This window comes from Opisthocomus hoazin, chromosome 3 (assembly GCF_030867145.1).
Source record: "Opisthocomus hoazin isolate bOpiHoa1 chromosome 3, bOpiHoa1.hap1, whole genome shotgun sequence".
Classification (NCBI taxonomy): domain Eukaryota; kingdom Metazoa; phylum Chordata; class Aves; order Opisthocomiformes; family Opisthocomidae; genus Opisthocomus; species Opisthocomus hoazin.
Window position 1 is genome coordinate 71701394 of NC_134416.1, and position 16209 is coordinate 71717602.

The 16209-nt window shown below is 44.2% G+C and overlaps 1 protein-coding gene across 1 annotated transcript in view; it reads right to left on the minus strand.

Moving 5' to 3' along the window:
- Positions 1–9698: 9698 nt before the first annotated feature.
- The window catches only part of GABBR2 (gamma-aminobutyric acid type B receptor subunit 2), a 497433-nt gene continuing 490922 nt past the window's right edge, over positions 9699–16209 (minus strand). The window contains exon 19 of the mRNA XM_075416661.1: positions 9699–12282. Within this exon, the coding sequence (XP_075272776.1) occupies positions 12117–12282 (166 nt within the window). The 3' untranslated portion in view covers positions 9699–12116. The remainder of the gene's footprint in view (positions 12283–16209) is intronic.

Genomic DNA, 16209 nt, shown 5'->3' on the forward strand with positions numbered 1-16209 from the left:
AAGAAACCCAAAGAGATGAAAGTGAATAGTCAGAGAAGAGCAGAGGAGACTTCTTAGGGTTTGGAGTCATAAACTCTCTTGAACAGGACAAGAAAAATGAGGAAGATGCTAGGTAGGGCAAGAAAGAATAATGTAATTTATGGGTAGCCAAATGACTGCTTGACAGGTGCAAAAGCAAGCTCGCAGATTGTGGGATGTTTTTGTGCAGAAAGGTCTGTCTTCAGGGAAGTGCAGCTCTGCCCACAGTGATTGCATCAGGACCAGTGCCAGAATGAGGGTATATGTGACAGCGGACTGTCATCGGCAGAGGCATCCATTGTATGCTAAACCAGTGATCTGTACATTAAATATAAAGAAAACTACAGTGCACAAAGCAGTGTGTTGCTGCATGTATCACAAACCTCCAAATAAATATTTGCCATTTAGGTAAATATGTCCCTGAAAAGTATGTGACAGGCTACTCTGCCCTTCTTGTGGGGTAATGCTATCTTACCGGGACATAGAAGCTACCGATAGGAAACAGGAACTTCTGCAGGAACAGACACCTATATTAGACCACCACAGTTTACACAGTGCCACTTACAACATCGCATGTAAGTGGAGAAATATGCAGATGTATCCCAAAGAGTGGGGGAAGTTCCATAATGAATAAAATCCCTACTACCAAGGGTGACCGTCCATTCAGCATGGGGAGTCTGAGGACAAAATGACAGGACCTGACGAGATGCATCCCAGAGTCCTGAGGGAATTGGCTGATGTCATTGCCAAGCCACTCTCCATGATTTTTGAAAGGTCATGGCAGTCAGGTGAAGTCCCTGGTGACTGGAAGAAGGGAAACATTGTGCCCATTTTTAAAAAGGGTAGGAAGGAGGACTCTGGGAACTACCGACCTGTCAGCCTCACCTCTGTGCCTGGGAAGATCACAGAACAGACCCTCCTAGCAGCTATGCTAAGGCACATGGAGGACAGGGAGGTGATTTGAGACAGCCAGCATGGCTTCACCAAGGGCAAGTCCTGCCTGACCAACCTAGTGGCTTTCTATGATGGAGTGACTAGATCAGTGGACAAGGGAAAAGCTATGGATGTCGTCTATCTGGACTTCTGTAAAGCCTTTGACACAATCCCTTACAACATCCTTCTCTGTAAATTGGAGAAATATGGATCTGGTGGGTGGACTGTTCGGTGGCTAAGGAATTGGTTGGATGGTTGCAGCCAGAGGGTAGTGATCGACAGCTTGATGTCAAAATGGATGCCAGTGAGAAATGGTGTCCCTCAGGAGTCTGTACTGGGACCAGTGCTGTTTAACATTTTCTTAATGACTTCATGAGATCAAGTGCAACCTCAGCAAGTTTGCAGGTGACACCAAGCTGAGTGGTGCAGCTGACACACCAGAAGGATGGGATGTCATCCAGGGGGACCTGGACAGCATTGAGACGTGGGCCTGTGTGAACTTCATGAGGTTCAACAAGGCTAAGTGCAGGGTCCTGCATCTGGGTTGAGGCAACCTCCACTATCAATACAGGATGGAGGATGAGGGGGGATTGAGAGCAGCCCTGCCAAGAAGTACTTGGGGGTACTGGGGGATGAAAAGCTGGACATGAGCCACCAACATGCGCTTGCAGCCCAGAAGGCCAACCATATCCCGGGCTGCATCAAGCGAAGCGTGGCCAGCAGGTCGAGGGAGGGGATTCTGCCCCTCTACTCTGCTCTGGTGAGACCTCACCTGCAGTCCTGCGTCCAGCTCTGGACCCCTCAACACAGGAAAGACATGGACCTGCTGGACCGGGTCCAGAGGAGGGCCACAAAAATGATCCAAGGGCTGGAGCACCTCTCCTATGAGGAAAGGCTGAGAGAGTTGGGGTTGTTCTGCCTGGAGAAGAGAAGGCTGCGGGGAGACATGATTGCAGCCTTTCAGTACCGAAGGGTGCCTGTATCAAAGATGGGGAGCATGTTTTCAGCAGGGCTTGTTGCGATAGGACAAGGAGCAATGGCTTTAAACCAAGGAACGGTAGATTTAGACTAGATATAAGGAAGACATTTTTTAATATGAGGGTGGTGAAACACTGGAACAGATTGCCCAGAGTGGTAGTGGAGGCCCCATCCCTGAAAACATTCAAGATGAGGTTGGACGGGGCTCTGAGCAATCTGGTCTAGCTGAAGATGTCCCTGCTCACTGTCAACATCACATCTCACTGTTACCGCTATGTCAGGAAAGAAGAGAGCAGTCTCATGTGGTGTAGTAGAGGAATCTCATGATGAGAGTCAAGTGAGATGGTCTGAGGAAAGTGCGTTTCAAATAATAAACTGATGACTGGGATTAACAAAGCTAAAAGATGGCCCAAGGCTTTGGGATGAGGATTGCTGATGACCACTTCATGTAATGAGCTTCCTACCGCAGGGAGAAGGTGATGATTTCCGAAGGGCCAGTTCAAGCCTGGAATGGACTTTTGGAGGAACTAGTGATCTTCAACAATCTCTTTCCCTTTGTTATGGTGTTAAACACATTTTTGAACTTTCACGATAAGCATATAGTACAAGTAAAAAAAACCAGCTCTTTTCTTCACTCCACCTTAGTTTTTCTTATACACGTACAAACAGTATACTGTAAACACTGTTCCCTTGTAGGAACAGAAAAGGGGAAAAATAAGATGAAGAGTCCTTATTTGCATCACTAGTGTAACGCTAGTAATGTAATCATAATGAAGGTAATATAACATCTATTTAGAACAGAGTAAAAGTACTGAATATCAGTAAAATGAAAGCTTTATTCAGAAAAAGAGAAAAATTAACGAGAAACATCTTTTCATCATTTTGAATATATCACATTAAATTAATTTGAGCAAGGTTGTCTAAATTCTGATATGTTCATAAACGTTTTTACGCATACCAAGCTGAACTAGATCCTGAAAGAAAGAAAAGTGCCTTCCTAGACGCTTTCTGTGTATGCAGCCAGAGCAGCAGGGTATTCATCGAAGCCATAAGCAAAATGCATAACCAGAGATTTAATTCTTGAAATTGCATTTGGCTACAAAACTTTCAAAATCATGTGGAGAAGGGCTTTATGTGGAGTGTCTTACTGTAGCTTTAGAATGTGATGAACTAAATTAATTCAAGGAATTTATTATTGCTTGCTGTTTGCCTGTGACAGGGACTGGGGCTGTGTTTTCTTTTTGGAGCTTGGATTTTAATCTATGTTAATATTCACATCAACAGGATAAGTTAATGAGGCCCAAGCTCATTTTATTATCTTTTATCTGACTGGAGCTCTAAGCTTCTGCCCGCACAGCCTGGGATACGCACTCTGCATGCTGGATGAGGAGAAGCAGTTTATACCCGAGCATTTGTACTGCACAGACGCGAGTGCTCTGTGGTTGGTGTTCTCCATATGGGAAAGTTCATTTTGTTTCTGTCTTGCTTGAAAACAAACAAACAATAAATCAGCAACATGACCATAAAAAAGAAAAGCAGAAAATAAGGGGTATGAAAAAATAATGCAAGCATGCCTGCGAGGTCTGAAACAGAGCTGGGTGCACACTTTTTCTTTGTAGAAGACAATGAGTGGTTGATGATTGCTGACGTACGCTGGGAAAAAATAGAGAGCTTATTTAAAAGGAGGCCGTATTAAAATAGGCACTTTCTAATTCTTGAAACTATTTTTGCCACATTTGGGACTCCTGAAGTGAGTGTTTGCTCCTAATAATTTCTCAAGTAAGGACTGACAGCCTTTTCAGAAGGATATGAACATATCAGATGTTCCAAGATTGGTAACAACTACGCAAAGAACACTTGCTGCCCTGGGACAAGGTTAGAATCAAATGCGAAGCAAACTCCTCTTGAGAGGAGTCGATGGACAGCGATGTGACTGCTCCCATCCTGTGATGAAACAAATAACCTCAGCAGGGCGAGATGTCTTTGTATTTGTCAGTTCGCTACTCCTAATGCTGAAATGCTGTGCCACAGACCAATTAAATGAATGTCTTTGTACGTCTTTCCACCCTCATTACTATTTTACTTGTCCCTAATATGAGCAATTTTATATCAAATGGCAGTATCGTAAAGAGCATAATGGGACGGGAGGAGCGGCGGGCTAACACAAAGCAAGAAAAGGTCTGTGGAGAATTCACATGTGCTAGTCTGAATTTCACAGTTAATTCACTCACCTTCAAAAGCTTACAAGCCAGTTTTTGTGTTTTTTTTGGGGGGGGTGAGGGCAACTTAAACAAGCAGTGAGCAAGCAGGCCCCAGCGGGTGTAGCAGTCAGGTTTGATCCCAGGCTGTGGCAGCCTGAAGCAGGTGCTCAAGGGTAACTGGGAGCTGACTTTTTCCTCTAGCTCAATGGTCAGTTAAACCTGGGACACATTTTGATTTTGTTTTGGAATTATTTTCATTTGTCCCAGTGAAATATCTCTGAAAGTTTTGAACTGTAGCAAGTACTGTTCTTATGGATTATGCTGGAACAGCTCATGCATTTTTTCCACTTTGCTGAGCTTCACTCTCATCATAAATTGCTTATTTATGTTCAAATGTCAGTTAATTCTTAGGTAAATAAATTATTGGGTTTTAAAACTAAAACAAAGCAGTAAATACAGAATACTAGCTGGGGAGGAGGGGGAGGGAAAAGACGGAAAGGTCCCCAAATAATGCGGGTGCTTATTAAAGAAATATTGCTTATTACAGCAGCTGTACAACGGACTTCCAGCTGTACTTTCAGCTTGAAGTTGGAGGGTATATAATCTCAAAGGCAAATTCTGTGGAGGCCTCTGAAAACAGTAAAATGTGTATACTTAGGGAGAACAGTGAAAGATGCCCTCTCCCCACACCCCGATTGAGACAGTCGAGTTAAAAAGCGTGTTTCTGTGTGTGTGTAAGAACCAGTCTCTGTAAAATTTTCGTAAGGATTGGTAATTTGCAAACTTCACACTCCTGCAGCCCTCCAGTAACAACGAAAAGCTGGAAACAGCCTCTGTTCTAGAAGTATTGAATTGAATTTCAAACTTTTAGCCTGCTAGAAGCTGAGGTCAAAATTTGGAGGGAAGTGGCTCCCATTTTAGTTGCTAGCAACACCAAGGCAGTTAGTGATGGCGCTGGCTTTGGTTCTGACAATTTTAACAGCTTCATTTGTGCAGCTAGCTTTGTGGGATGACAGCGACTATCTTTTGCTGGGGGTGCTGGTATCTGGTGCTGACATTGATGTCTCTTCCTCAGAAGCAGTTGCAGCTGAGTCCTTTGTTCATTTGCATCTTTATGACTCTCAAGCCATCTTCTTGAATGTGCATGTTGGTTGTTTTGAATTTTTTTCTCTTTTTTCCCGTTAGCTCTGTTACTTTGCTCGAATAGTGTCTTCCAGCGACGTTAAGTATGGGCCAAGTCAAACCGAAGAGGATTTCTTTCCAGTGTTGAGACTCAGGATGAGTTGTGGGGCTTACGGAAGTGTTAACTTGAAGCCTTTAATCTTTATCTCATCACCCTCCCTCTGCAGCTCTGGTGTGAGGCTGCTGTCCTTGCCCTCCTGTTATAGTCCTTTCCCATGTACCCTCCCTCCCTCCACCCGCCACTCATTACGGGGAGAGTGAATGTCTTTGGAAACATGACTGCCTTGAAGGTGAGCTACTAAGGCTTTGCTTCCTTTTACCTTTCTTGAGAAAAGCTGATCTATGCTCAACATTTCGCTTTTCTGCAGCAGGTCTTTTAGTGGCACCTACACCTGCAGGTGCCCCCCAGAGCACCCTCGGACAGGCAGTCCTAGCACCGCTGCCTTGCTTGGCTTTATCTCCTGAACTGCCCGAGAGATGCCTTTCATCTCTGCTGTTTCATCTATAGCTCTCTTCTTCAGAGGCATCAGCTGTCGGGCACGGGTCTGTAGGGGGTGAAGTGTTTCTCGGGTTGGAGGAACAGCTTTTTTCTCCGGGGTGGCAAGAGCTGTGCTGGTGCTATGTTGTACAGATGTGTCCAAAGAAATAGGAGCACAAAGTTTCCTGAAGAGACATGTTCATATGCTGGAGAGCAGCACTTTCTTCTTGCAAGGCTTGTGCCAGTTTTGATCTCCAGCTGATAGCCTACTGTCCTGGTTTCATCTGGGATAGAGTTAATTTTCTTCCTAGTAGATGGTATAGTGCCGTATTTTGGATTATGAGAGTAATGTTGATAATACACAGATATTTTAGTTGTTGCTAAGCAGTGTTTACACTAAGTCAAGGACTTTTCAGCTTCTCGTGCTGCCCAACCAACGAGGAGGCTGAGCAGCACAAGAAGCTGGGAGGGGACACAGCCAGGACATCTGACCCGAACTGGCCAAAGGGATATTCCATAATGTACGATGTCATGCTGAGTATAGAAACTAGGGGGACAGCTGGCTGGGAGCTGCTCCTTGGGAACTGGCTGGCCATAAGTCAGTGGGTGGTGAGCAATTGCATTGTGCAAGACTTGTTTTGTATATTCTATTATTATTATTATCATCATTATTATTACTACTACTACTATTACTATTATTATTACTGTTATGATTACTATTTTCCCTTCCTTTTCTGTGCTATAAAACTGTCTTTATATCAACCCAAGACTTTTACTTTTTTTTCCCCGTGATTCTCTCCTCCATCCCACTGAGGGCAGGGGGAGTGAGCAAACAGCTGTGTGGTGTTTAGCTGCCTGCCGAGTTAAACCACAACATCTACTTAATAATATGGAGTAATTATTATGTCAGCTAGCTTATTTGGTGAGGATGTGAGGTTCCTCCCTCCTGCAGAACCGATGTCTCCATCGCTGTGTCTGCTGGGCGGGGTCCCTGGTGTTTGGAAGTACTGGAGTACCCTTAGAGAGGGCAGTGTGTGAGCCACCTGGGTAACAGTGCAGCAGAGCACTTACTTCATGAGTATAAAGCCACGCATATATTTCCTGCCCATTCTTTTCCTGTCTTTCATTTCTGCTTCATGCTCCTTCTTCCTTAGGCCTGGACAAGCAGGGGATGTTCAGCTGTGCGGGCTCCAGTTGTGGCACTGTGTGGCAGAGTGGGCCAGGGCCAAGGAGAATTAATTCTGAGCCGGGGGTGGCTTGTGTGGATGTGCCCTTAGAACGGGTTTTGCTGCTAGGTTCTTGACAAATTCCCAAAGCAGGAGGTAGCATGAATGTCCCTGCCTTGACCCTTGTGGTGTTTTCCAGGCCACCAATGCTGGGCTGCTTGTGCTTGCCAGTGCTCTCTGCAACACACACACTGTTTTCCAGCCACACTGACTTGCCAGAATGGACAACCTCACGTCTGTGGGGCGGTTTGCTCCCCTGCTCGAGCAGGCATCCCACGCTGCTGCCTGCGGTAGTAGGTAGGTGGGTGATGTGGTCTCTGAAGCACTGACAGCTGTAGGTCATAAATTTAGCTGATACTTTTCTCAGCTTAAGTTGCACCCTGTGCATGTGGGTACAGGGCTCCTGCTGCATAGCCTTTTGTCAGGAGATAAAAATCCTTGGTTCTAGTCAAAGCCTGTGTTCGCTGGCTCATGAAGATATGCGTCCTTTCCCCTGAAGCTCAAGGTCATCTGAGCTGCTTTCTGCTATGCTTCTGCTAGTGAGCCAGCCCACAGGCTGCTTGATGCCTGGTACCTACAGCCTGCACCCACCTCCTGGTCCTGTCCTCAGATCTATTTGACCTCTACTGAATTTAGCCTCTGAAGTTCCTTTTTGTGTTTAAATGCTTGTGTGATGCTTGGCTCTGATGACACTGGTGGCCGCCACTTTTTTGGGGTGGTGAAGAACATGCTCAGTGACTGGAGATGCCTCTCCCTCTTTTCTCCTCCTGCCTTCCGCTCACTTTTTCTCTTCATTTGGCCCACTTCAGCACCTCATCACCAGGGGAGGGAGTCTAAACCAGCTGCAGCTTGCAAAGCTGGTGGCTCAAAACGTCCATGGGTAGAAGTCTGTGGCAACACTGATGTGATGGTACTGCCACCCAGGGTTGCCCTTGCCAGCGGCCCAACATGATCTCCAGCTGTCTCCTCCCCACGTCTTCCAGTGCAGCCCTAGACCCTCTCTTGCTCCTCTGCAGTGTCACTTAGTGAGTAGTGACAAGCGCAGTAGCGCACTGGCAGAATCCCGATGAGCTCAAGAGGCGGAGTGCTCTTGAAAGTACACTCATGAATAATGTTCATGCATATTAAAGCAATGGCCATAATCACTATTCACCACCTCAAGAGATGGAAAAGGCAGTCAGTAAATACGAGAACCAAACTCAGATAAAAATCATGATGTTTAAGCCACTGTAATAAACTTGTCAATCTTCTCAGGCAGTGAGAAGAAAATCCCTATTAAATAAGTTCACTGAACAGGCAGACTGGCTCATCCTTTGGGCTGTGGTGTGAGTGCACAGTAAAGCCCTGCCAATATGCACAGGGTGCTGTGGAAGTGCTGGGACAGGTCTTGCTGGGCTGGCTTCCAGTAGCTAAGCAAGCTTGAGCAGAAAGGGACAGAAACACCAATCCAGTCTTGGGGAGGGTAGGCACAATGTACCGGGATTTGTAATGAACAAACAAGTTCTGAAAAGACCAGAAAAGGTTTGATTACAAACCTTTAAGAGAAGGTGTTACAAGTTTTAAAAGAAAGAGAAAACTGAAAAAGTGCCTTTCTTGTACTTCGCTTAATATCCTCAGTTTTACTAACTATTTGAAAGAAATGCTGCAGAATTAGTAATCTTCCATTAATTCAATAGCAATTTTATGATTTTATAGGAAGCGTATTTGCTGTGACTGTGGAAACTCAAGAGTTTGAGTAGACTTGTTGCCCTGACTTCTCCCTCTTATTTTTTTCTTGACCTCTTAAAGAAGTGTTTTGCTTTGTTCTCGCTTCCTCTTATTCCTGTTATTATTCAACTCAAGTTGTTCATATCCTCCCACAATTTCTGGTTGAATATAGGTTTCACAATAGAGTCATTCTAGACTTTTTTTTTCTTTCTTGAATGAGCTTTCATGTAGCTGAGTTTCTCCTGCCATCTGGTACTCTGCATTGAGATCCATGATCCATGCTGTTCACTCCTCACTGGTATTTTCTCTTTTGCATGTGTTCGGCAGGACTCCTAATCTGCATCAGAAATCTATAGCAGACACTTTTGTGGTGGCTCTGAATTCCCTCATCTGGAGCTTTATGTCATTTTGTGCTGGCTTGAAGATGCTCCTGTTGGAGAGGAAACAACTAAAAATGCTCTTTCCTCTAGCTGGCTCGTTGCACTTCATTCCCACCCTCCTCCTCTGCTGCCATGCAGAAGAACCTGGCTTAGGACACAAAACCTAGCATTTGTGTGACACTGTGTGGAGAGGTTTAGTGTTTGTCTTCATGAAAGAATCAGTGATTATTTTCAGAAACTTCTCATTCACAGAAGCAGAGATTTTACTACATAGCTGGAAGATTGACTCAACTTCAACAGTTTATGTGAAATGGTCAAATCTTTCTCTTTCTCCTGAATTCACATGCATTGTGGTGCAAGAGAGAATAGTGCATGTATTAAGTCTGGTTTGGTTGTAAATGTTTAGCATATGTTGATTATTTTTCTATTTGAAAAAGGACTTAAACTTCACTCATGAGTACTGTGGTAATTGTGTTTCAGGGCAGAAGCTTGTCTATCTATTTTCTCTAAATGTGAGCCCTTCAACCACTAGGATTTGTATTATGACTTTTTATTACAATGGGATGATGTAATAGGATTCCTCCTTCTTCAAGGAGGCTTTTATATATACACATATGTTTATATATACACACATACATATACACATTAAAAATCATTTTGCTATGGGGGAAGAGGGCACTGAGTCCATAAAGCTAAGTTTTATATATTTTATTCATAAAAACAGATTTGCAACAATTTATTAAAAATTGATCTCATGCAGTATAAGGTTATACAAGAAATTCTTCATTTACATTTTATTCTGGCAGTTCCAGTCTAGTTTAAAGCATTTGTGCACTAACATCATTGGAAAATGCCATCGGGGCACAGCCTCTTCATAAATTTACAGTACATTTTTGCTGCAGTATAAAAGAACAGAAACATTAAATAGCTATATTCACTTGGTTGGTCTTGTTATCTGCAGTAAAGTAAAAAAAAATGTTATGGGAGAAACTACAGTATCATTGAGACAAAGAATGTACTGCATGGTTTGAACCTAATAAATGTCACACAGTCAGTATTCACGAAGTTACAGACACACACACACACTCACCTCCAATGGTCCGATACTTCTGAATTGTTTTTTTCCTGCTATGTTGGAATAATATTTCTACAGAGATCTTTGTGTATACATTATATACAGTATTGTAATTTTCTCTTTTTAAAAATTAACATTCCTTTTAAAATAAACCAGGCCCTGATGATATTAATAAAGCAAGAGAATACTGTCAACACACATTGAGTGACAACGTCAGTGTTTAGTGCTTAAACAGAGTAATGAGATCTATTTTATCTGTGTTTATACTTACATGTTTTTGTTCTAAAAGCTACAGATATTTCCATAACCTCTCTTACCGTATGTGCCAAGTGAAATATTTTGTGATGCTCCTGATTGTAAGATTCAGATACATATTCATGTTGGTTTTGGCCACTATGAGGTGTGTTTTATTTTTAATGGAGATTTACGCTAGCTTGTCAGAGCTGCGGTTAAGTCCCTCAGCTAACGAACCTCTTCAGCTGTGCTTCAGTCATTGCTGATTCGTAAACCTTTGTAGGAGCGTCAGTCCAAAGGTTTGGTCTGAGGTGCACAGGCATTGGACAAAGAAAACTGAGAGCCCAGTGGGTGCTTCATGTGGTTTTTTCCCCGCTACTCTTAGCAAACAGCCCTGGCAGTGAGATGCCACGTCTGCAGTCCCTTGGAAAAAGAAGCTGCATGTGTGTCTCAATGGGGCCTGAGGGTTTGGCTCCGGAGCTGGCCCAGACGGTGTGCCGCTATCGTTTCGCCTAATTATTTCAGTTGAGGGAATGGAGCTAAAGTAGAAAACCCATTGTTTTTTTTCACGGTCCTTTCAGGATTCAGATAAAATATTCTATTGGTAAATTTGATTTGTCCTCCCTGTTCTCCGCTACAACTGTCACACACGCAGGTACAAAGCAAACATAGTGTATATTCACATCTATGCGCTCCGCAGGCTTTGCCTGCAGCTGCAAAGTGCTGTGCCCTAACTCCTCCCCCCGCCCCCAAGTCCACTCAATCAATTTTATTGTAATTATGTGTGGCGAAATTCAAACAAGCTATGAAAAACAACCCATCCTGTGACATTAAGACTTTGCTACCCATCTGTCCTCAGCTTCTTGAGCTATCAGCCCTAGGACTTTTCCAGACAGTTTAGTACATTACGGTTGGTGGTGTTTATTCTGAAACAGGTGCAGAAACTTTGCTGAAAATGAAGCTGCAGATGGTCAGCAGTCGCTACCATCATCCTGGAGCAGGGCGAAGCGCTCCGCTTCCAGCCAGCAGCTCTCCAGCTGGTGACAGCTCGGAGCTGGAGCTGCAGCCTCTGCTTGTGTTTCGTGTGCAGCTGCAAGCTAGAGGTGACCCTGCTCACAGCACTGCAGAGTCTCAATGCCACCCAAAGAATCATTTCTCACAGTCCTGCTTTCCTATCGAACATCATCCCTGAAATGAAAACAAGCAAGACTAACCAGTGCAGAATGTTTCCAGCAATTTAACACAACTCTTGTAAAAACGAGTGGATCTATGTCAATAAATATGGTATAGCTCAACCATTGTATTTTCCTTGCATGGATACAGGATAGAATTGCATGTTCTCAGCAGCCACATAAAGCTCAGTGACACTTGAGTGTGGTTTTTTTTTTTCCTAGTGTCTTTTTTGCAAGATCCGTATTTCCCAACCTCCTTGTTGCGAGTAGAAATTTGGGAAGAAATGTTTTTCAGTGACTTCTACGTGAAGAAATAAAAACTCCATGAATAAGGCTACAGATCAAACTCCTCGTGTCCTTCTCCTTTGCCTTCCCACACGAGTTGCACGGGCACTCCTGTGACGACGGCCTCAGCGGTAGCTCCTCTGTGGTCAGAGCCAATGTTATACGTTTGTAGCAGAGTTCTAGGTCAGATGTTTAGTCCAGTTATCAAGTACTTAAAAGCAGTTCAGGAAGCACTGATCTCCCTTGCCTACAGCCCCGAAACCATCACTCGGAAGGAGGGCGGCACGTGTCTGTGCCGAGGGCTGGCGCTGGGGCTTACACACGGGCTGGCACAGCTGGCATCAACTCCTCCTATGGATGGCAAATAGGCATGGTGGAGAATGGGCAGCTGCAGAGACAGCCGACGCTGTATGCTGCGAGGGGGACAGACAGAAAGGAGCGTTAGCCAAGAGGAAAATGCAATATATTACATGCTTGATGTGTCCGCAGGTTGCTGCAAGGCGATTTTCTATGCCTGCTGCTGTGATAGAGAGGGTTAATGCCACGGGCTTTACACTGGCTGCTGTTGAGCTGTGCCACCGCAGTATCATTTCCCCTTGGGGAATTTTCCTGATGGGCTAGACGTGACAAAAGAATCTAAGGGTGCCTTCTCAGCATCCCACAACCTTCTGAAATTCCCAGGCATTTTCAGAGTAATCTTTAGGCTGCTGATATGGGGAAAAAGTTAAGTGTGCAATGAGGGCACAGGGCTTAGCAACCCCCCGTCCCTTGCGAAGCTATCTGTGGTGTGCAGCGCCCTGGCTAACTGCACAGACACGCACGAGGTCGCAGGCTGGGTTTTAAGCCATGCATCATATAGCACAAGGATGTTAGAATCAAGGATGGCATTTTTTGCAACTCCAGCTAAGGAAAACACAGGTGCGTAGAGGGAGGGAATTAGGACTGATGGTTTTTTCCAAGTAGTTCCCCTTTGCAGTTTAGGTCTGCGCTTTCACAGTGCTGGATGCACTTGAGTTCCTGCAGTCAGTGCTGTGGGGCTGAGGAGCTGGCACTCTAAAAGTGATCTAACCTACTACCCACACCCAAATTCAGTATTGTCCTGGTTGCAGCTGGGATAGAGTTAATTTTCGTCTCAGTGGCTGCTGTGTTTTGGATTTAGTACAAGAAGAATGTTGATAATGTTGAGGTTTTTAGCTGTTGCTATGAAATCAAGGACGATTTCCAGTTTCTCATACCTAGCTAATGAGCAGCTGTGCAGGAGCTGGGAATAAACACAACCAGACAGATAGTCCAGCTGGCCAATGGAAATATTCCATACCGTGGATGTCATGCTCAGTTTATGGATGGGGGTTGGCTGGGGGGGGAAGGCTATTGGCTTTTCAGTTTCCATGAACGTTTGAATCCACTCTTGGCCGGGAGTTTGATTTCTTTTTTTTGGGCTGCAAATTGGTTGTCAGGTGGTGAGATAAATTGTATTGTATGTAGTTTGTTTTGTGTATTCATTATTATCATTGTTATTAGCATTACTCTTATTAGCATTATTAGTACTATTAGCATTTCCTTTGTTGCCTTATTAAACTTTCTTTATCTCAACCCATGAGTTTTCCCTTTTGTCCATTTCTCCTCCCCATCCCACTGAGGGGGAAGGAGGGGAGTGAGCAAGCAGCTGTCTAGTGCTAAGTTGCCAGCTGTTGGGTTAAACTATGACAAGTATTTAGGAACCCAACAGTCTGTATCCAATTTCCATAGAAGATTGACATCATGATAACTGGTGGGGTGTGGGGCTTTGGTTTGGTTGGTTTGTGTTTTTTTTTTAAAGGGATACTAAACTGTGCTGACTGATATCCCAACTAACCCCTCTGTGTGGAGAGGGTGGTGCTATGAGACAAAGGCTCTGCTACCCCGATACTATGGATATACTGGGCCCTGACACAAAATCAAAATCCAGTTGAAGTTTGTTAGTGCAAGAGATGTTTCAGTGGTTAAGACGTTATCATACCAGAGCTTCTGCATTTGGAGACATTCAGTCTTGAAACACGGAGGGACTTTTTAAAGAGAAGACAGATGTCAAAGTGACAGAGCTGCACCGAAGACTGGCTTTTTGATTCCAGAAGAAAAATGCCCCTACAAAGCATTTTATCGGTACAGTGGAGTTTTAAATTTATATTTCCCTGTTATCTGATATAATGACTGTGTATAGATAGGCCCTTATAAGAGGTGTGTGTTTGAAAGCTTGCCTTTGGATAGCCTTTCTGATTCAAATGACATATCATTTCTTTTTTGCTTTTTGTTAGAAAGTGGAGACAGCTATGCTGCTTCTCTTTAGTTTCTTCACTGCAAACAGCCTTGTTTATACAGAGATGCAGTGGAAATAGTTGTTAGTCTGCCTAGTTGGGAAGATCTTTCTTATTTTTTTTCCACTCACAAAGTCCCTTTAAAAGTTTCATGCAATATTAATCCACAGTGTTGCTCATTGTAGCACCGGCAATGCATCCCTGGGATTAAACAAAATCCTTTCATTGTTATTTTGCTACTGTGCCCGACTTTTTCGGGTGCTATCAAAGAAATTGTGCCCGGTTCCCAAGGAGTGCAGGGGTGGCATGGCTCACTGCTTCCATGTGCTGAATCCTTATGAGCCTGACGCTGCGGATTGTCATTCTGTCTCTCGATGCAGGGTCAGTGCAGAATTGCCTGCGCTTATTTTCCCACCACTGGAAATGCTTACTTTGTTCAACTGTTATAGACTTCTCATTAAAGAGCTTTTTGAAGCTATTCCAAGGGAATCCAGTTGCATAATCAAGTGAATGGGATTTTTTTTCACCCATTTAAGTGTTAGCCATACCATGGACAAAGCACATTTATTTGGCTATGCCAACGATGGCTGCAGTGGGTGGCAAATTTTGCTTGAACTGTACTTAAAGTTTACTTTCACTTGAGAACTTGGTTCCTGGAATTGGGGAGGAGGACTATAGCCTGGAGACTCACACACAATTAAGTGCTGAAGCGAAAGTCTTTGGGTGAAAACCAAGAAGAAACAAAAAAAGTAACAATATCCAAACAAAACTGCTATTTTCTCCTTAAGTGAAAGTAAGTCTTGTACCTTGCCTCACTCTTTGTAGGTTTTTCTTTCCTCCAGTATCAGTGGTTTTCCCCTTCCCAACCCCTGTCACATTTTGTTAATACTTTTGGGTCAACCCCCGCTATCAATACAGGCTGGGGAATGAAGGGATTGAAAGCAGCCCTGCCGAGAAGGACTTGGGGGTGCTGGTTGATGAGAAACTGGACATGACCTGACAATGTGCACTGGCAGCCCAAAAGGCCAGCCATATCCTGGGCTGCATCAAAAGCAGCGTGGCCAGCAGGATGAGGGAGGTGATTCTGCCCCTGCTGGAGCCCTCACCACAGGACAGACATGGACCTGTTGGAACACGTCCGGAGGGCCACAAAACTCATCAGAGGGCTGGAGCACCTCTCCTATGAGGAAAGGCTGAGAGAGTTGGGGTTGTTCAGCCTGGAGAAGGCTCTAGGGAGACCCAATTGCAGCCTTTAGAGACTTAAAGGGGGCATATAAGAACGATGGGGACAAACTTTTTAGCAGAGCCTGTTGCGATAGGACAAGGGGTAGTGGTTTTGAACTATAAGAGAGTAGATTTAGACTAGATATAAGGAAGACATTTTTTACAATGAAGGTGGTGTAACACTGGAACAGGTTGCCCTGAGAGGTAGTAGATGCCCCATCCCTGGAAACTTTCAAGGTCAGGTTGGAGCAACCTGATCTCATTGAAGATGTCCCTGCTCACTGCAGGGGGTTTGGGCTAGATGACCTTTAAAGGTCTCTTCCAAGCCAAACCATTCTATGATTCTATGAACTTGTTTTGAGTTGCCCATACAATATAGGTTTGTCAAAACATGTATGTGGTCAAGTATGTTGGGGAGTGAATCGTTAGTATTAGTGGTTTTCTACAACTGCTGCAGGAAATGGAAAGGAAAGGTGGTGCCACACACAGAGCACCCACTCATCAGGGTGCTTTGTTAGAATAAGGTATGTATCTTCAGGTCTGTACAGAGAGGCCATTTATTAGGGATAAATAAAACCGAGTAAAAGCTTGACTTCTGATGTCACTGCACATAGGAACACAACGCAATGCACAGAATGCACATGGGAATGCACGATGCTACAAGAGGGGCAGAGGCATTTGAAAAGTATTTTGGTTCTGCTGTAGAAAACCACTGATGAGATCCATTGGTAAGTGAGGGACTGAAACAACTGCTGCTACAGTCAAACATCTGAAGATCTGCAGGAGTATGTAAACTCTGTCTAAGCATTCAGGGATCACTTC